This window comes from Ambystoma mexicanum, chromosome 6p (assembly GCF_040938575.1).
Source record: "Ambystoma mexicanum isolate Mex_15411 chromosome 6p, UKY_AmexF1_1, whole genome shotgun sequence".
Classification (NCBI taxonomy): domain Eukaryota; kingdom Metazoa; phylum Chordata; class Amphibia; order Caudata; family Ambystomatidae; genus Ambystoma; species Ambystoma mexicanum.
The window spans coordinates 1198265574-1198286979 of record NC_090935.1 but is presented as its reverse complement, the minus strand read 5'-3'; the positions used below and the strand labels follow the sequence as shown (position 1 = coordinate 1198286979).

The window sequence follows — 21406 nt, the reverse complement described above, 5'->3', positions numbered from 1 at the left end:
TGCACAAGGGAGTGCTTGAGGACAGTGGGGAAGGATCCAGTGGCGAAAGAGTGGCTGGAGCAAGGGTGTCAATGTGGTCCTTGATGGGTCTGGAGGAGCAGGCAAGCACCTGTTTTGATGATACTTTCATAGATTGGATTTGTCTAGAAACATTGTCAGGTGTTATCGTAGAGAAAGAGGAGGAAGCAGAAGGAGAGGAGCCCAGAGGGGGGCTTAGAGAGGGAGAGGCAAAGGAGAGAGGACAGGATGTCCTGAGTTTCAGTGGTGAAGTGAGAAGCCAGAGCCGTACAGAGGGCCTGGGAGTGAACAGGAGAGGTGGAAACTGCAGATGCATAGGCCAGCTCCTTACAGATTTTAAAGAGTTCGGCCATGTTGTTAGAGGTGGCAGAGACGCGGGTTTGGATGAGTTGCACTTCAGATGGATTCTCATGACAGGGGCAAGGGCACCTAGAGTGTTGGAGATGGAAAGATGAAGGTTAGAGAGGGCTGTGTCAGCCGCAGGCATAGGAGGAGCAGAGAAAGTAGCGGGAAAGGCATCCACTGACACACGCTTAGTGGGCCGAATAATCGAGAAGGCAGAGGAGGGACCAAAGCTATACATTAACATCCTTTGATGCTCCATAAAATCCAACGACAAAGCTCTGCCTGACCAGTAAGACCAGAAGGAACCTCCTGACTGTGCCTGCATTGCCGGATCCATAAGTGGGAGCCCAGTCGCTGCCAGGACCTCAAAGACTCTCTATGCCAGACCCGAACAGAGTTTTTTTTAATCAGACAAGCGCCCTAGTTCCATCTCCCCCCTCCAAGCCTGCAAGGACATGTGCTGCCCTCCATCATACAAACACACTGCCAAACTCTCCTGCTGGTCCTTCTTCTATGGCTGGCCCCTCCATGGTGTGAGTTCTTTAGAAGATCTTCAATATTGTTTCTTCTATGGGGCCTCCTCAAACATTTCCCTTATTGGAAAGACTCTTTGTTGAACTCTTTGAAACTGTTGCTGCTCAGCTGTTACAATGTTGCATTTATTTTACTAAGTGTACTCACTTGTTAGTGTAGTTTTATCTCTTGCCTTTTCTTATATGAAGAGGTTATTTCATACAATATGGTATGCAGCATTCTCTCATTTGGTTTTCATGAAAAGTGTATCTTAACCACCCCACTCTCCCGCCTAAGATTTAAGTCTAGGCTGCTCTGTCACACTAACACCTAGAGTGCCTAATGGGCTTGATGGAATCACTGGAACTCTAAGCCAGAAAGACACTCGTAGCAACCTCTTTGTGATTCCCACTTGTGATGACATATGTCATATGTAATTCCTTACAATGCTGGATCAATATGGTGTCATACGAGGTAGGGCAATGCGCAATAGTTTGGGGGATTCGTCACAATGCTGTATGATATAAAGCCAGCAATCCCAACATTAGATGCTGAGAAGGTATTTAGCTCTGTTGTATGGCCCTTCCTTAATGATGTTCTACAGCGATCAGGCCTCAGTGTTCAAGTTATTTAGATAGTTGCATTATGATACAGTTCCCCACTGGTGATGGTCTGAACCAGTGGTGTTACTTCCTCTCCATTTATGCTGACAAGGGGAATAAGGCAGGAGTGCCCCTGCCCCAGTTAGAGTTCACTTTAACTATCAAACCACTAGCCTGCCTTTTAAGGCAGAAACATGCTGCTATGGATTCAGATCTGAACACTGCATAGAGCCAGATCACGTGTTTGGTGGCATTCCCTCTGGAAATGCCATACAACTGAATTACCCTTACTGCATGCAGTACGAATATGGTAACCTGAAGGGTCCGCATTCAAAGTCATGTAGACCCTTCCGTTAATGCCCATTTCCATCGAATGTGGTCATGCGCCATCCATTAATGCTTTCGTGTGGAGGTAAACACTGCCACCCAAAAGCAAACGGAATGGAAAGAGCTTCTGGTTTGAAACTCGGAATTTGCCACAGGGCTATAACGTGTGGCATTTCCAAATACTGCATGTTTTACCATTACCGCCAAACTTGTAATCAGGCCCTATATAGTCTCCTATGCAGACGATATGTTGCTATACAGTAAAAGATACGAAGAAGCATGGTATACTGGCAGGTCTGTAGATGAACTGGAATAAATCCAGATTTTTACTGCTTACTGGTTGTGCAAATAGATGTAGTGAAGATCTGGGATTCAAGTAGAAATCAGACTTAATATATTTGGGGATTGAGGCTGCTCTAAAGATTGACAGGTTATTTATGAAGACCTATTGGGGGCCCTTGGAAAGCTGATAGATGGATCAATTTGCCAGTATTCAGGCCGGGAAAACTACTACTGATATAGATGGCAATTGTATCAAAGTTACTGCAGGTGTTCCAAAACGTTCATGGACTTCCTCCCAGCTCCCATTTTAAATGCCTTAACAATTGTTTAAAACTACGTTAGGCTTGCAAGCAAACCCATGTCGCAATGGAAACCCTTATGAAATCCTGCACTATGGGGGGAATTACTGTACCAGATATGCAGCTTTGTTCTACAATGGCATGGGAACAATTTGATGTGTGGTGGTATACAGAAAACCAAAATTTACAAGATGTATACATTGAGAAAGATTCCGCTTTCACCACGACACTGCAAGCTTTACCAGGTGACAAAAGTAAATGGATGGGAAAAGAGTTGCAGACATGGAAAACAACATGAGCGGTGATACAGATGATGACCAAGGTACAGAGCTATCCGACTGATTATTCACCAGCATGACCTTTGTACAGTATCCCTGAGAAACAAATTAACCTGCGCTTTCAGCAACTGCATAGTAAAACTGTAGGAAACCTTTCTAACGAGGGCCGTTTATTACGTCAGACCTGCTTTGACCAAAAGGAGAAATATATTTCCTGGTGATCTTCCTCTCTTTTTCAACTCCAATAAGCGTTCAAGGCCCACTTCCAGGTTTCCCGACTGAGCCCGTACCTCTGAGATTCTAGAGTTTATAACTTCCGCTCAGTCTTCAACACACTTTGGGCATCATTATGAGCTTGGTGGTAATTGAGCAGTAAATCTGCTGAATTACTGCCAAACTCGATTACCGTTACCGCCACTTGGTCCCGCAGATTTATTGCAGGATTAAAAGAGGTGTTAGGGTTGTGACACCATGGGGATTTAGACGATTTTGCCAATTTTTGGTGATAAAGTCGTGGATTTACCTCTAGCTTTTTGTAAATCCGGTAGTGCAGTGGGGGTGGTAATGTAGCGGTAACAGAATTACCATTGCATTACCATCAGTTCTACTAATACCGCCGTACTTGTACTGAGGCCCTTTGTTTCCAGGCTTCATGTTAAGGTGATGCAATTGAGGACAATGCAGAACCTATTAGCCAAAAGCCGATGGGATGGTGCCATGAATACTACACTTTCCAATGAAGACTGGAAAAAAGCATGTAATCACAGCAAACACAATCTCTGAACTATCGGCATGTATTGATACACTACACGTTCCTACAGCAGGTTCACTCACATACTTTGCAGATAGTTCCTGGCAATGTAATTCGATACTTGAATATGGACATCAGCTCATTACTGTAGTGATTGCCAGTGATTGCTTTGTTTTTATTTGATCATGTTTCAGGGAAGCGTCTTTGTTGTTTTTTTAAACAACTGGGTATTGGACACTGTTGCTGAGCGGTATTACATCCAGTTTCTACTATCTCCGCCTCCAGACTGACTAAAACCCCTATGCAACCCGAACCCGAAGAGGAGGCTGGACAGCATTCATGGCAAATAAAAAAAAATGAAAAAGAAAGCATGTCCTTGGTTCTAGAAGTTTAGGAAGGAAAGGGCTTTAATTCAATTTACTTTTTGTGCTGAAAAACTCAGGCGCTTGGCAGCACAATTTACACCTAAAACGGGTGACTCGTTATTTCAAGGATATCACATTCACAATGATGTCCATTCGTTTCACCAGCCAGATTCTGTCTCAATATCGATAAACATAAAAGATGAACACTTCCACTTCTGATCTGTGTTCCTCATTAGAAATAGCTGAGGCTTTCAATAATGAAGCTTAATTTTCAGTTTTGGTTCCTGCCCCTCGTGCTTCGGTCTCCCACTTGGAACTTTTGTGAATGTATTGGCTTCCGTGGCTGGGATAATCAATGTCAAAACACGTTACATCATTCTTTCCCAGAGGTTGTAATTTATTGGAAAATCTTCCGATCCCTTTCAATCAAAGGTGTTCCTTCCCATTGAGTAAGCAAACTCCAGAATCTCCCGAGGTCTCTGCTGGCCTCCGAATATCCTCAGTTTCTCAGTGGTTACAGGTCCAGGGGGAATGCACTGCACAGTGATTGCAGTCCCGTCAGCTCACCTGCATCTTAAACCTCTGGTTCAGCATGCTCTGCAGTTCCGGTTCCCAGAATCCCAGGTTTATGCCATGCCGTTCTGAAGCAATCAGCTCACTGGTGGTTCCTGTTCCAAAGAGGGCATGAGCCACACATCAGTCAGATGCAAATCCTATGGTTTCTAGGTTCTTATTAGCTGTTTTATTATACAGATTTAGGGAAAAAACAATATTCTAGGTGTGTTTGATAAATATGGTCAGTATTAACTCTCTGTAGGCAAATCCGAAGAAAGAAAGATTTCCTCATCCAGCTCCAAAACCAACAGAAACCAAAGGAAAGTTCCTGAGATTCACCATTCTCACAAGCCAAGGCTTTTTCCATGCAATACCTTTTTTGTGGGGGTGCTTTCAGTCGCTCACAGTATGGGGTTTAAATGTCCTCAACACACCTTTTCACAAATGTTCAGTGTTTGTTGTCCTCTTCCTCAATTTTCTGGTTGGATCCTCTACCAATTATTGCCGGTAATGGTTGTCAAAATCTGCTAGGGAGGCTGGAGGCCACCAAACTGAAGCGCCAAAGCTTCCTTGTAGACTCTACATGGTTGGTTGGGGTGTGAGAGGTTTTCTTAGCCTTAGTCTGGGGCCCTACCTACTGATACCCAACTCCCCAATCGGACTACTCTCCCCACAATGTTGTAATGATCTTGCCCCCCAGAAAACATGTTCTGTGCTCCATCCATATGCGGCTCTTCACTCTAAACTCCTAATATTGCCTCGTTTTGCTATGTGCTCATAGCTCATTCCATCCACCATACTGGTCCACCAGATCTATTGGAGACCTGGGGACACTGCTGTGTCTTGGCCTCCCGATGCTCCTTCCTCATTGCCTCCTCCTCTTGAGGATATCACTATTCAAATTCCTTCTTCTATTTTATTTTATTTTGTTTTATTACATGCTGAAAACCCTGCAGGCATAAGGGCGTGGAACACAAAACACACCAGACCCTACGAGCAAGACATAGAACATTGCCCTAATACATTCGACTATAAGGAGGCCAAGTGCCTACTCAAACAGGTAGGGTTTCAAGCCTTTTCAAAAAGATAGCACATTTGTTTCCAAATACAAGCTGGGAGGAAGAGCATTCCAGGCAAAAGATGCTGTGTAAGGAAAAGATTAACCATTGGCTTTCAGCTGTTTATGACATGAGCAAAGTATTGCCATAGAGTTACTTGAACGAAGCATTTTAGCAGGTTGATACATGGTTAGTCTTTTCTTTAGGTATTCGGGAGCTGCACCATAGACTGCCTTATGAACACAGAGAGCCATTTTGAATTCAATTCTGGCTCTTATAGGGAGCCAGTGACAGGACTTTCGGTGTGCTGTGATGTGCTCATCGCGTGGTACTTGTTTTATAATCGAACCGTGTTGTTTTGTACCACTTGAAGGGCATGCAAATTCTTTTTGGAAGCGCCCCCCAAAAGGGCATTAAACTAGTCCATTCTAGATAGAACAGTAGACCTAGCAAAATATTTCACAGTTCTTCTCTGAGATCAGTGGTTTGATTTTCCTCATGAATTTCAGATGACATTGTGTGTTATGTATGATATTTACTTGTGCACCATGGCTGACATTCCAGTCCAAGAAAGTGCCCAGGGTTTTGATCTTCATCTCAGTTTTAATCGCACATCTGTCTAACAAGAAGGAGTTGTATCTGAGGTCCAGTTTTGATCTCTGATATGGGGAGCCAAATAGTAGAATTTCTGATTTAGCTTTGCTGAGGCACATCCAATGCTCAACCATCCATTGTTTTACAATTCTAAAAGTATCGTTCATTTTAGCAGACCCTGTTCATAGTTGCCCTCCAATCTCAGCAAAAGCTGAGTACATCAGCACAGTTGGTGAAATAAAGTTTTGTGTGTGCCAACAAATCACTCAAAGGTTTCATATACAGATTAAACAAAGCTGGAGACAGACAGGGCCGCTCTCGTACTCCAAAAGAAATTGGTGCATATTCTGACAAGGCCTCACCCAATGAACGGCTGGGAACCTATTGGATAGGAAGGAGTGAATCCACTTGATAGCGTTTTTTTTAACACTTACCCGTTTTGTCCAAAGATGTCAAAAGAGTGTCATGATCCATTAAATCAAATGCAAAAATAGTTCCAAAAGGACCAACAGCCCACTTCCACCGGAGTCCACAATTTTCAGCATATCTGGCTGCAGATCCAATAGTGCACTCTCCGTACTGTGGCCTGGCCTAAAACCTGACTGTTTCTTATGGAGGACGTTATTATGTTCTAGAAAGTCCTGCAATTGTTTAGTGGCTACTTTATCTAAAATGTTCAAAGAGAAAGGAGTGTTAGTTATCAGTCTTAAGATAGATATGTCATTAGGGTCTTTGCCAGTTTTTTGATGAGTGGGGTAACTGTAACTCGCTTCATATGTTTGGGGACCTCTTCATGTCTGAAAGGGGAGTTTATGAAGCGAGAAAGAAAAGGACCAACTATATTTCCATTTCCCAGAATGATCTTAGAAGGGAGAGTATCTCCAGTACAAAAAGTAGGGTGCATACTCTTCATAATATTCAAGAGCCTTGTTGTATTTATGTTTTGGAACGCAAAGTCCTGCTCTTTATCTTTGGGTTTGCCTGTGGGGTCACTGATCACATTACGTTTTTTTTTTATAAATGCAATGTTTTCACTTGGCACAACCGTGGCAGAGGTCTTAATCTTGTTTCTAGCCCCTAGGACTTTGTCGGCAAAGGCTTTTTGTATTATTTTGCAGTCCTTTTTGGAGGGGGTGACAGAATTTGGCTGTTACCTTGGGTTTTCAACTTTCTTCCATTAAAAAAAAATATATTATTATTTTATTAGTATTTTAGCTTACAAATAAACGTTTCACCAATTGCTGAAATACAAAAACACATTTATAAAATCACATACCCCTCATTTGATTAAAACCACTCCCCTCCTAACAATTACGAATAGACTTAACAATCATGTTTCCCCATCCAAAATAAAAGGAAAAGAAAAAAGGAAAAGTCTACCAATTCCACAATACCCACACATCGCATTTCTAAAACATAATTAAATATGCTAAAATCCCATCATTTAGGTTGGTTAACTCTCTGCGAGGAGAAACCTCTTATTTCTCTCCCAACCTAAAGTTTTTAGGAAGATTTCTCAATCATGTTACCCAATCCTTGGAAGCTGTCTTCCAAGAAATTAATCAGTGCAACGGTAAGGCTCACACTCTCTCCTCCCATGAGCCTACTCAACCATTCACCTAGGGAGGGGGTACTTAACCTGTTAAAACTTTTACCAAGATACAAGGTTCCTTTCTTTGTTAACCCCTGACATCTCAAGGTTAAGTGGTATAACGATTCCTCGACTTCTACCCTGCTGCAAAATCTACAGTTCACGTCCCTGCCATTGTTTCCTGATCAATTGGATTTCCTGCATAGGGTATAGATTTAATCTAAACCTCAAGAACCTTGCTCGGATAAAGCTGCACGGAAACAGTCACATGTATTTCGGGATAGTGTTACTGTGGTGACATTCCACTTTAAAGTTGCTGTATGTCTTGTACTCTTCCCTTGCAGTGATTGTGTCCGCCCAATCATTTTTCCATAGCTTAGTTTTGATTGCCTCTGGGTTGGTCACTGATTCAATTTCCGTCATACCGAAGGTCGTCAACATTTTAGTGCATGCAGATTTCCAGACATTCAAGGTAGGTTCACATTTTAAGGCATCTTTCAGAACTCTGATCCCTCTTACAGAGGGCTCACTTCTGCATTTCCTGTACAAGGACAGAGTCTTCAACTCCATCATTGCACGTAAAGATGTAAGGCCCAGCTCGTACCTATTTGCAGGCATCGGTGTACTCCTAGGGATGTCTAAAACTCTCCTCCAGAACACAACCTTTAATACAGCCCACCATGCACGGTCTGTTGCAAGAAATACCTCTGCTTTGTAAATTAGTATGGCAATCACCTTGTCCTTATACAACTTAATCACTGAGATCATTAAGAACTTCCCAACTCTTTTTAGTAACATCCATGCTTGTAAAGACAAATGTATGACCTTCAACTTTGGTTGGTCTGTCCTAGGGCTATCATTTAGACTTGTATTCACCAGCATGCCAAGATATACGAAGGTGGCTGTCACCAGGAGTGGTGCTCCTTCTCCCTATCGCATGTTCCAGAATGAGAATTTTAGTTTTGGGAACATTGATCCCGAGGCTATTCTTCTTGGCATACTCCTACAGCATGTTTAGTTGTCGCTGAAGTCCAATGGGTGTTTGGTCGATTAAGACCAAATCATCTGCGTAGAGCAAGTGTTCCACACGCCAACCATTGAGCTTCAGCGGAAATGATCTGACCCTCTCCAGGGCTGCCCACAGATCAGAGATAAAGAAGTTAAAGAGTTCCGGTGCCAGGGCACACCCCTGCTTAAGGCCCGCTTTGTTGCTATAGACTCTGATAACCTCATCCTCGCATCCAACCTTACTCTCAAGCTTGTGTCAGAATATAGGAAAGGAATTGCTTGTGACAGCCCACTTAGCCAACCCTCCCACCCCATCTCCAATTTATCCCACAGCAGCTGTCTATCTACCGAGTCAAAGACCTGTTCAAGGTCCACGAACGTCAAGTATGTTTTTTTTGTTCTTAAGGACTCTCGTCTTCAAGATGTTGAGAAAGAAAAACATTTAAAGTTGTCCCTGCCTGCTTCACAAAGCGTGACTGGTCGAAGCTTGCTGAGTCGGAGATCCACTTCGTCAGTCTTTTTAGCAGCAGTGCCGCATAGATTTTCCCAATAATATCTAACAGAGTGATAGGGCGGTAGTTGGCCGGGTTGTCCTGGATTCCCTTTTTAAAGATTGGGACAATTATTGATGTTTTCCAGGAATGTGGGACCTTTTCCAACTGCTCGATCTTTGTGAAGAGGCCCCCTAGAAAATCAGCCCAAGCCGTAGGCTCAGCTTTCAGCATTACATTAGTTAGGCTGACCGGCCCTGGTGCTCTAGAGTTACTCGCCTTGATTATTAAATCATACATATCTTCTATCTCTGCATTATCCACAAGGCCTTCTGGGGCCTAGGGCCGCATTACCTTCAACTCTCTCTTCCTAAATACCTTCCTTCTCGAGCTCTTCGTTCATCTGCCTCCAACTCCCTCAGGGTCAGCCGTTTCTCCAAGCAACAAGTTGGTGGTCGATCTCTCTCTTCAGCAGGGGCCTCCCAGTGGAACAGCCTTCCTGTCTCCCTGAAACTTGAGGAGAACCATCTCCGGTTCCGGAAACACCTCAAAACCTTCCTCTTTGCTTCTGCTTTCTCTGCCTCTCTCCCCTGCTGAAATTCCCTTGCCGATTCTGCACTGGTTACCTGGTTACCCCTTCTGATTCTTGGGGCCAGGTCCCGCCTTTTGCACACCTGCCCTGCCTTCCTGGCAACCCCCTGCACTTAAGGACTGGTTCTGTATCCCTACAGATCCCCTCCCAGCACTTATGTCTGCTCTTACCTTGCACTTGCCACCATCAGGCCATCTTATTTAGCGTATTTATTCTTCTATCCCATGTACTGCACTTTCCCCTTTCCCTTCCCCCTGGCACTCTTCCCTTTTTTCCCTTCCCTTGCACTTGCGCAATCTGAATGACACCTGGCCTAGTAGGATCGTTGTCTGTCTTCCACTGTTTTCCCCTCCCTTGCCTCGTCGCGCCTTGAAACACTTGTGTATAGGCGCGTTATAAATGCCATATCATATCATATCTCACACACGAAGGCCCATGGGCTCCTTTTTAATGGATTTTTGGCCTCACTCCCTTCCACCGGGTTGTCAAAGAGATCCGTATAGTGCTTCACCCATCCTATCTTAGATACTGCATTTACTTGGATCGCTCCGGAATTCGACCCCATTGAATTTATCAGTTTCCATACCCCTGCTATATTCTTGTTTCGCATCTGTAGTAACATGGGTTCCACATCAGATTAATCCAGCCTCCATTTGTAAGCACTCACCCAGTTACGGTACTTCTTTCAGCGTTTTCTCAACTTCTCCCCTAATAAACGGCCCTGGTCTAACTGAATTTGTCTTACATCGGCTCTAAGGAGCCTTTTTTCCCACGTGATGTCCTTGTTATATACATGTTTTGGGGTGAATACCATCTTGCTGGAACAACCCACTGCACATGAGAAGTCCAGCAGAAGTCTTGGATAGTTAATGTCTTCCAAGAAGGTCACTCCTGACATGCTGCTACCTTGACCCCACAATTCTCACATGTAGGATCTTAATCTCCCTGGCTGACATTCACAATCTGTTTCCTCCCTGTGTTACTCCCATTTTCGGGGCAAAGATTATTTTGGAAGCAGCATAGTTAGTCGACCAGCACATATAAAAAACATTATGGTCACTTCTTGATGTCACTCTGACTTAGAATCTTTTGACCTTCTCCAGCAATGTCCCACTTACAAACATGTAATCAATTGTGCTTGACTTTACACCCCCTTTCCACATGGATTTGCCGGGATGCCCCCCTCGACTTGGCCATTTAGTTTGAGCAGATCACTCTCCCATGTTCATCTCCTTGACCCACTCCGAGTCCGTTCCCCCAAACATCTTCTTCATATTCAATCCACATCTGAAATCAGGGAGGCTGAAGTCCCCACACACTATAATCTCAGAGCCAGGGCAAGCTTCCACACACTTGTTAAGCGTATCGGTAAAGGTTTCTAGAAAGAGTGTATCCCCCTTATTTCCTGGTTTCCAATAAATATTACACAATATGTAGTGTTCCCTTCCATGATCATAAACAGCTTCAATCGTCACCATCTGTATGTATGGATCAGGGTGCTCAGTCCCCACAACGTCCATATTACGTCCCAACTCCACTCCACTGCCATCAAGAGGCCTGAGGATGGCCTCCCCTTTGTGACTGGATTACGTATGACCAAATATCCTTCATTATCGGAGGATCACATGACCAGGTCTCCTGCAAGCAAATCACAGCTGGGGTGCTCGACTTGGGAACTCCTAGACCAAAGAGGTGTTTGAAGCCACGTCTGTTCCACGAGATTAAGGTGGCCTCCCCCTCCCTGGTTGCCTTTTTATGCTAGTCCTCCCTTTTTATAGCCACCAATGCCTCGGATAACCATGCTCACCAGTGCTTTTCATTGGAACCCACATTTATTTGGAGTCCATAGGTTACTTTCCTCTGCGTATCCTGTCGACCTCCCACTGTTATAGTGAGTGACCGCAACAGAACCTCACTTACCTCACTTAGGTGGCCCTTTTTCTTCAATATGTTAAAGAGTTCTTTGACTCCCTTATTGGCCCTAGCAATTTTATTTTCGAAGAAATGTTTCTTGACATCATATATGGCACTTTTATATGTTTTCATAATTTCCTTGCAGGCCAGTTTATGAATATCAGATTTTCTTTTCATCAATCAGCGTTCAGCCAATCTTTTGGATCTCTTAATTTATTTAATGTCCTTGGTGAACCAATCTTTATGATGGGCTCTGTCCCTCACAACTGAGGTTCTTAGCGGGGGAAGCCTGGTCTAACATTTTGGTCACAATTCGGTTGAAAATGGAGACTAAGAACTCCGGTTTGTCCTCATCGGCGGTGGCTTCCATTACTGATGTGATCCCCTTATTTGAGTCAGTTACCGTAACCTTTTTAAAATCCCTAATGTGAATTTTCTTTAGTGGCACATGTACGGCTTCCAATTTCTGTTTACAGAAGGTCTGAATGAAAATGGAGTAGTGGTCTGGCCAAATACAGGGCTAGGTCTCCTTGATCAATGCCTGAAGATTTCTAGTGGCTACCCAGTCAAGTATTCCTTTAGAGTGGGGTAGGTTATGTCAAAAATAACAAATTCTGAGCTCCTCAGATTGCTCTTCAGCTGTACTGCTTCCTGATCGGTTATGTGCTGCAACCAAAGGTTGAGATCTCCCAAAAGTAACACTGCACTTCCAGTTTTATTTAAGGGCTTTACAATATGGGTTAATTCTTTGTTAAAGTCAGGCATGTTTTTTGGTGGCTGATATAACGACGAGATATTTAGGTAGTTGGTTGAGTCTATTTTTAGTTTTAAATGCAAAAACTCATATCCTCCACAAGTAGCAGGGATCTGACAGAAGCCAAACTCTTCTTTCATAATAATAGACTCTCCCCACCTTTAGTGCTAGAATGATTGTCTGTGAAAAATTTATAATTAGCTGGTACGGCTTTCTCCATAATGGGGCCTCAGGGATCTTGTAACCACGTTTCTGTACGACATATGTCCAGATTGTGGTTCAAACTAAAATTGTGTACCTCTATGGCATGTGCGTTAAGACATCTTCTGTTTAATAACACAATATTAAACAAAGCAAAGTTTAATAACAAAATAACAAAGGTTGGCTTCGATTTTCTTTGGGGGCCTGAAAATAATTCTCTCTTCACTTTCCAAATTAGGTTTGGTGTTAATTTGACTATCCAAGTTATTAGCACAAAGATAGTTACTAGTATTATCAGCGATATTTGCATTGTGCTCAATAGTTGTTATATGTACATTCTCTAAGAGAGGAGTGATTACTACTACAAGTTCGGTATTCTTATTATTGGTACCGACATCATGAATAGAGGAGTAAAGTTCCAGTACTCCTATACTGGGCCTGTACCCGTGCAAATATTTGTGCATTATGGCTTCCCGTACCATTTTCCAGGCAGCTGAGGCTGTTGCATAGGTGATAGGACAAGCCATAACGGGAAATCTAACAAAGAGTGGGGGCAAAAGTAAGCTGGGAGAGAAAATATACTCTAAAATGGAGAAAAAACCAACTGATAAAGGTAGCTTACCTGGCGGACAGCAGCGTCCACCGCCCCAACGCGTCCCCAACCGGCACTAGCCTGCTTCTTGCGATCGCAACGGTGCTGTCACGCCTGCTGGCAAGAAAAAGCTCAAAAGAACTCTAATTAGAGCTGGGAGATGTAGTTCTCGCGCCTGATAAAGCATGGGGGTGTTTTAAAGTGAGAAACCTGCTTCCAATTGACAAACAAAGGTGCAAAATGCAATTTAGATGCTGCTAAAAATATTCCTGAGGCTAAACGACAAATTTAGAACAAAGATATACAATTTTTCTAAAATCCCAATACAGTTCTAAAATCAAGTTATGACACTCTGGTGCAAAGTATAGTGGCCTAAAATACGGAAAAACTGACTAATTCCTTTTATACCGACCGTAACCGGCTTATTGCTGTTGCGCCTGCCGGCAAGAAAAACTTCTTCTGATTTCCCGTCAACTTTTCCTGTAGGTTACTCAACCCCTCCCTACTATTGTCTCCTCATTTCCTTCTGTTTCTGTACCCCCTCCTCCTGTTTCTCAGTACCTTCTCGTGTTCTCTTACTACCTCCTCCTATTCTATAACTACCTCCTCATGTTCTCGATTCACCTCCTCCTTTTCTTTAACAACCTCTTCCTGATGCCTCTCCTCCTCCCATCTATGTTTTCATGTCTACCTTCCTCCATTGTTGCCAATCTACTTATTACCTCCTCCTCTCTTCTCCAAGCCCCTGCATCTTCCAATCACCCCTGCTTATTCTATGCAACCTCTTCTAAACCAGCCTCCCCTTTTCTACCTCCAACTTGCTCCTCCACCAAATGTTCACTCTCACCAAACTCCCACATCCCAGTGATCCAGCACTCTATAGAGGGCCACACCCCCAGGGACAGCCCTCTATCTGTTCCCATTAACACGGTACACTTTCCCCTCAAAATTCTCGATAGAGCGGCCTATATTCAAATTTAACGCTGTCTTGAGTCAAAACAAATCCTTGGAATGCGCCAATCAGGCTTCCGTGCAGGGCACAGTACAGAATCAGTGCTCCTTGACCTGAAAATTCAGTTGGATAAGCTCACAGATGAAGCGAAGCTTGCCATGCTTCTCCTCTTAGACGTGTCCGCTGCTTTTGACCTAGTCGATCATAACATACTATGCCATCATCTAACATCATCAGACGACTCCTCCCAGGAAGCAGCCTCCTGGATCGCATCCTTCCTTGAAGGAAGAGTAATGAAAGTCTTCGCTGAGGATGCATGTGCGTCACCTTGCCCTATAAATGGCGGGGTCTCACAAAGGTTCTGCGTTTCACCCACGCTCTATAACATATTCACGAAGCCCCTCTTTGACGACTTAAACTCCCTCGGTATCACCTTCATTAATTATACTGATGATACGCAGATTGTCCTTCCTCTCACTGGCTCCTATCTCGACAATACTGCTCCCCTGAACTCCAGGTACGCCACTATCCAAGCCTGGATGGCTACCCATGATCTCTGTCTTAACAATGAGAAAACAGAACTTCTCATTACTTGCCCCTCTTCTGCACTAAAAAAAATGACTCCAATATTCAGCCTTCAACATTGATGGCTCTGTGATCCCAGTCTCCTCATTCGTGAAAACTCTGGAAGTTTTCCTCAATGACATTCTCTCCATGACCCGTCAAGTTAGAGCCATCTCCTCTGCAGCAGCTTACTCTACTAAACGTATTAATGCTGCCAGATCCTTCCTTACTAGTGACAACTGTCTAACCATTGCCCACGCAGTGGTGGGAGCTAGGCTAGATTACTGCAATGTCTTATTTGCCGGCACCTCATCCCGTAATCCAAAGAAACTCCAGACTATCAAAATAAATACTCTACCCGCGGCACTCAACATTCATAGCTCAGAGCACATTTCCGTGGCCCGTAGAGAGGTTCATTGGCTTCCTAACAAAGAAAGAATCTCTTCCAAAACGCTTTCAATCATCCACAAATATATCTCCAAATCAGGCCCCCATACCTGTCTCAAATAATCACCAAATCCCAGATGACAGGCACACCAGAACACCTTGCACCCATAGGCTGGTGCCAGCCAAATTCAAATGTTCTAAAGCAGGTGGCTCCAGTTTTCCAGCCATCGCAGCGAAACAATGGAACTCCCTCCCGCATGCTCTTAGAGCAGAAGATTCTCTCGGGGCTTTCTGTACAGCCCTCAAAACATGGCTGTTCAACTAACGTGCCTTACGTCTGTTTGTAACTGTTTTCCTATGATGTTTTCCTCACCTTCGGGCTTCATGTCACAGGTAAATAAAATAAATAAATCCATCACCTTAAGAAAAGAGCTTTTGTTCCCAAACACCTTTATGGGCCCTATAATGTCCATGATGACTTTGCTGCAAACTTTGCCTGGCCCTTCAACTGAATCTAGACGTAGGTTGAACACATGCTTTCAGACGCTTGTTGCTAACCAAGCAGGCTCGACACTCTTTAACTAGCTTTCCCACTGCACTATCCTTTTTGAGCCGCTAGTACATCCCACAGAAACGCAATTTAGTTGAATGTCTTGTGAGTAATCTCCACCAGTTTTAGCCTTCTAGTCAGAGAGAAGAACAATCTGTCAGTCCATCTGATGCCCCACAGACCTTCTGCTGGCACCGATTCCTAGCCGCACAGTTTATCAACTACCTCTTACCTTCAAACCACAAATGATATCCTCAGTTTTCTCATTCTCATTAAATACTTTTAACCATCTCTTCTCCGCAACGATGGGAGGCTCATTCACAACCACAACCTCCTCATTCATTTTCGTGATCCTTGACCACCATCAGATGGTCGACCAGACGAACCATCTAATCATACATTCCTATTGCCGAGAACACACTCAGCTCTGAAATTGTACTCCGGAAGATCCATCATCCACATGAAAATGTTCTGCGACAGTCACCCCCCACCCTGATTTTTAGTTGTCAGAGCATGCAAAAGTGGCTTATGGGTAAGTCTATCTAAATGAGGTGGACCCTAGAGCAATGTATTGAGATGCCAAGTTGCGCACCACATAGCTAGTGATTTGCGTTCAATTACGCCACAGTACCTTTTGGACCCCTAAACAGACAAGAAGTAAAAACAAACTTGCCGATGCACAGTTCATGTAACTAGGACCAGACTGTCCTCAACCCCACAACACTAGTGTCTAGAGTGAGTACAGCACTTCAAATGTTCCCACTGCTGGTGCATTGCCAATATCGACTTCAGGGCTCTTAAATTTGTGTTTACATTCAACAGTCCATACGTGCGTGAGGCACTATTTCAACAGCGTTGGCATGTGTGTGGTTTAATGTTTTTAAGAAGCCATGCATTTGGCATAAAATTCCATCATGCCCAAAACGATATGATCCGTTATTGTAGAAGGTGAAGACACCTGGTCGGGACAGTTTAGAACAGTGTTTTATTGATTAACCATCTCCTGCAGGTTATTGCCCTTCAGTTTCATTGTTGAGCTTTCCATCATTTGGGCTATTGTTATGGTTGCCACAGATCTGTAATCCATTTGGCTTCCCATGCTATACAAACTCATATAACATATCATAACATTAAGAAGGTTTTGAACTAAGGTCCCCATTTGGTGGTTTTGGTGTCTTCTTACTCTTTTCTGACACCGGGATACCTTCCCTCTGAGCACCCCTATTGGTAACTTTGTTTACAAGGGTACCCCATGTGATCAATGGGTCAACCAATGTATGTGGGTTACCAGGCAAAATGGCTCAAATTGAATGATGAATGATAGATACATCACCAGTTTCGCAAATACTGCAGGAACACATTCACTGCCTTGCATAAAACCTTCATAGGTGGGTAAAATGCTTGTAAAAAACTCTTTCTCTCTCGCTCTCGTGCTCTCTCTCTCTCTCTCTCTCTCTCTCTCTCTCTCTTTCTTTTTTCTGGGACAGTTCATAAATGTTGGTTGACATATCTAGTTTGCTGTCTCCTGCCTCCAATGGAATTCGTGGGCCAAATATAACCAGATATCACCAATGAGGATGCATATTTTTGGCCATATGGGAAAATATGTATGGCTGAAAGTTACATTTCTTTAGTGTACATGCTCCACATCACTCCCAATTTACCTCTTCGACAACGTATTGTCCCGCCATGCACAGTGACGCGCAGATTGTTGATTGGAGCTCATAACTCCAGACACAGGAGGTACAAGCAAGGGCTCCTTTTCCTGGGTAAAAGAAACACATGACGTCATTCACGGGGATAAACTAGGAATGTGTTAGATTTTTTTTGTTCATAGTCCCTGAAATAGACCAGATTAGATATTTAATCGAGACAAAAATGGCATGTACAGAGTACATGACTGGACCAGTAAACAGAGCAGCCTATCAACAGCCTTCATTCAACCCCAGCAGCACCCTATTTTCCTCGCTTTGACGCTCACAGTTATAGTCATCTCCATCCATTCACCCCTTCTCACTGCAAACCCTCTTAATTTGATCACCAACAAAATATAAGACGCCATCATTGTGGGTGTGAACGTGAGATTCTGCACAGGACAGTGATGAGTCTGAATTGCTAGAAAGAAGACGACTGACTATTAGCTGTTGCTATATTAGTAGGGTGCTTTACTCTGATCAAACTGTGGGGCACGGAAATAGCTACTTGCTCTGATATTTCTTTGTTCTTACATTGTGGGCGCTGTGATTGTCTTTAAAAGCGTTCCATTTGCTTTTACTACTAACTTTTTTTCAGTACAGAATGTTTTAGGTTTACATTTTCACTGTTTTAAATGCAGTGCAGCAGCAAAATGCCATTGCCTGGGGGGCACCCCCGTATTCATTCTTAACCCAAACCCTATTCCAGCCACAAATAAATCATTGTCCCTCTTTCCAAACAAACTATCTGTGCCTTATCAATTTAAATTGCAAGTGAATTTCTTTGCAATGGTTTTTCTGCACTGAACAATTTGTACAGTCAATGTTCTGCAGTGAAATCACTGGGTACCTTTGAAAACCCTGTCTTTGTTGTACACGAGCATTGAACGATGTTTATACTGGACGTGTAGGTCTGATGGGTGCTAAACCTACCTTATCGGTGTGAGGCCTAAGTAGGGATACTACTACTACTAGTACCACGCATCGCAAGGAGAGCTCCCCTCGCCTATGGTTGGGGGGCGCTGGAAATAGACTTAGAGCTGGCGCGCACTGGCATTATTACCTTTCATGCGCCCAGGCCCTCCTTTTAAACCAAAAGAAGGGGCTGGGCGCACCAAAGGTATGACACCAGTGTGCCCCAGCTCACACAGAGCAGGCAGTCCTTTCATCCAAGGAGCAGGTGGTAGGCAACCCTTGGCTTCATGCTGCATGATGGCTATTTAGTCGGAAACAAAAGCAGAGCTGGGCAGTACAGCCACCCTTGTGTTTCTGAGTACAGAGACATCAAGCAGCCCGTGTAGCAGAAGCGCTGCACGGTTACACAGGCTGCTTGCAGGTGTCAGTACTTCCGAAGTGCTGACACCTGCAGGCAGCCTGTGTAACTGCTGTAATAGACACCAACAGTGCTTTGGTTTTAGGTTGAAGTAGCTAAAAACAAGCAACAACCAGCAGATAGCAGGGTTGTGAGGAGGGGGGTGAGGGATGGTTTCAGGGGGAGATTTAATATGAGTGGACACAGACACTACGAAATGACTGTGTCCGTTTTAGTGCATTATAAAGCTCCAATAAATAGATAAATAAATAGTCATAAGTCAAGATTGGTGGTGTTAGGACGAACAGGAAAGCTCGGGAACAGCTTCTAGAGAGGCGACGGATGCCTTGAAGGGAGTGGGACAATGTGGTTTGAGGGGAGGGATACGGTTCAAGCAGATGTAGAATGCTTGAAGGAAGGCAATGGGCCTGCGACTATTTGTCAGGGTGTAAAAGCTAGACATAATGCTTTTACGCCTTAATTCACCTCTCTAGTACATTTTGCAATAGTGGCAAGATGGAGGACGGGGGGGGGAGGATAGATAACGCTGTGCATTCCTTCTCCATATTGTCAGTGGGTTTCATTTCACGCCTGCATGAACTTTTCATGCAGGCGTGAAACTAGTAATTCCTATAGAATACACCATGGTTTAGAGCCTGCTACAGATCAGGCGGATTCCGTAGGAAACTATCAATAAATGCCGCCTGAAAAGCATAATTTTCAAGCAGCATTTATTTCGTTACAAGGCGGAAAAGAAAACTAAACAGGGTCAGGAAATAAAAAATATAAATTGCATGCAGGGGACCACCAAAGGTACTACCCAAGTGCTGCTGGGTCCGGTGGCGGAGCCCAGTGCTCCCCCAGCCTTCCGCTGGCGCCCTATTAGCCTCCCCACACCCCTAAGAAAAGCTGCCTACGCTACTGGCTGGGTCCCCAGCATGCAATTTTAAAAGTTCACAAAACGGAGGGAAAACACTAAAGAACAAAACTGGGTATATTCCTGTTCACTCTTTAGTTCCCCTTTTTATCTTTACTTTTACACTCCACTTTGAGAGTGTCGAAAATGGCCTGCAGGGGACCTGCTGCCTGCAACACATAAGTGTAAGTGTCGGTGTTCCCCCTGTACGCAATTACCGTTTGCTCGGAAATGACCCCCGAGTGGAATAACAGACAATGGATGGCCTTCGAGAAGCTTCGCGCGGCCACGCTCCTAGGCGGAGATCCTTGCAGTGTGCTGCATGGCAACCGGTTTGCGTGTACTGAACTATGGGGAGGGACACACCACCTATGCACCTAGTTCATGGTTGTGTTGCCACACAGGCCCATTAAACATTTCTGCTGCGTTACGCAGCAGAAATGTTTCAAGTTGCAAGTACCACAGCTTGTGAATGTGGGCTATGCCCTCCACAATGTTTTTTTTTTACTGCAGAGCAACGGTTCTTTATTAGAGGTCCGCCGAGTTTCCTTGGATATTTCTGCCATTGGAATATAGAGCTGAACAATACCACTTGGTGACTCAAAAGCCTAGCCTGCTTCATGCATAGTTGTCCCTACTGTTCAATTGTATACTTCAGAAATTCAAAAGATATTATGGGGCCACCCACTCAGACTGCTTATTTGAAAGCTCTCTCAACATGAGGCAACCATGTATGATCAGAATGCAGAGACACACAAAATACAGGTTGAAACATTCCTCAACACACAAGTGCATGCTCTCTCACCACTGCAGGTGTTGCAGGTGGGATGGCACCGCTGACAGGACTGTGTTAGTCCATCCTCATAGTAATGTTGCGGACATGACCGGTAGCATTTGTTCTCGTATTTCATCAGGAAAGAGCCTGCGTCACAGGAGAGGCAATCCGTGGCGCGAGGCCCCAGGCATTCCTTGCAGCTGATGTGGCAGCTCTTGCACTGCCCAGCGGAGTTGTCTGCATAGAATCTGAAAGCAAAGGGAGGGACAGCGTGGTGATACATCCATACAACTGCTGAGAACCCCAGCACCCCCAAGGCTCGCGCTCCTGTTGCAATGGACCATGGAAACGAGCTGGCTTTGGAGGATGTGCAGAAGACAAAGGTTTTCCCTTGCGCCTGCTTGAAACAGGTGCATGGGGATGTGTAATGTATGAGAGGGTCCTTTATTACCCTCTTTAGCATTGTTTTATTTAGTGAGATATCAGCGTCAACGACAGGCTCCCAGCAGCCGACACTACGCAAGGGCGCTGGCCAGAGCATCACTTGTGAATAAGGCAACCTGTGCACCTCTTAAGATCACTGAACTCCGTGTAAGCGTCTAAGGGAAGCAGAGTTACTGCAAGGAACCCACAGAGCAGAGGCGATGCTAGGGGGTCGCTAAGGGGGCTATAGCCCCGGGTCTTTTAGTTGCAGCCCCGGATAGAAGCTCAGGGGTTACAACCATAACGCTGGCTAGCCCCAATACCTGACAGTCCCGACATTAGGGTAGCCCCGGATCTTTTCCAGACCAAGCAACACCCCTGCTCATGGCCCACCTAATTCTGGTCTAAGCCTTGCGGCCTGTGGTCTACGCACCCTTGTGTCCTGTCTTCTTCCTCCTGGCTCTCTGGCCCCCTGATGCGGTGTGGTTCTAATGGCTTTTGCCAGGATTTTTGACGCCTGGTTTCTTGGACCAGGGAGTATTGGCCTTATGGACTTTCGACTTTACATTTTTTCATACATTCCACTTTAAGTCAAAATAATGCAGGTTCTATTGACTTTTGGTGCCAGGCAATACAATATGATGTTCTGACTGTGATAGTGGAAAGATCGTGAACTTGACAAATATATTCCAGGATATCTGCA

At 44.4% G+C, this 21406-nt stretch overlaps 1 protein-coding gene across 1 annotated transcript in view; it reads right to left on the bottom strand.

Annotated features, from left to right (window-relative positions):
- The window catches only part of PCSK5 (proprotein convertase subtilisin/kexin type 5), a 1619480-nt gene that overhangs the window by 81447 nt on the left and 1516627 nt on the right, over positions 1-21406 (bottom strand). The window contains exons 34-35 of the mRNA XM_069625842.1: positions 20311-20528; positions 17248-17348 (exon numbers count right to left, since the gene is read on the bottom strand). Of these exons, the coding sequence (XP_069481943.1) occupies positions 17248-17348; positions 20311-20528 (319 nt within the window). The remainder of the gene's footprint in view (positions 1-17247; positions 17349-20310; positions 20529-21406) is intronic.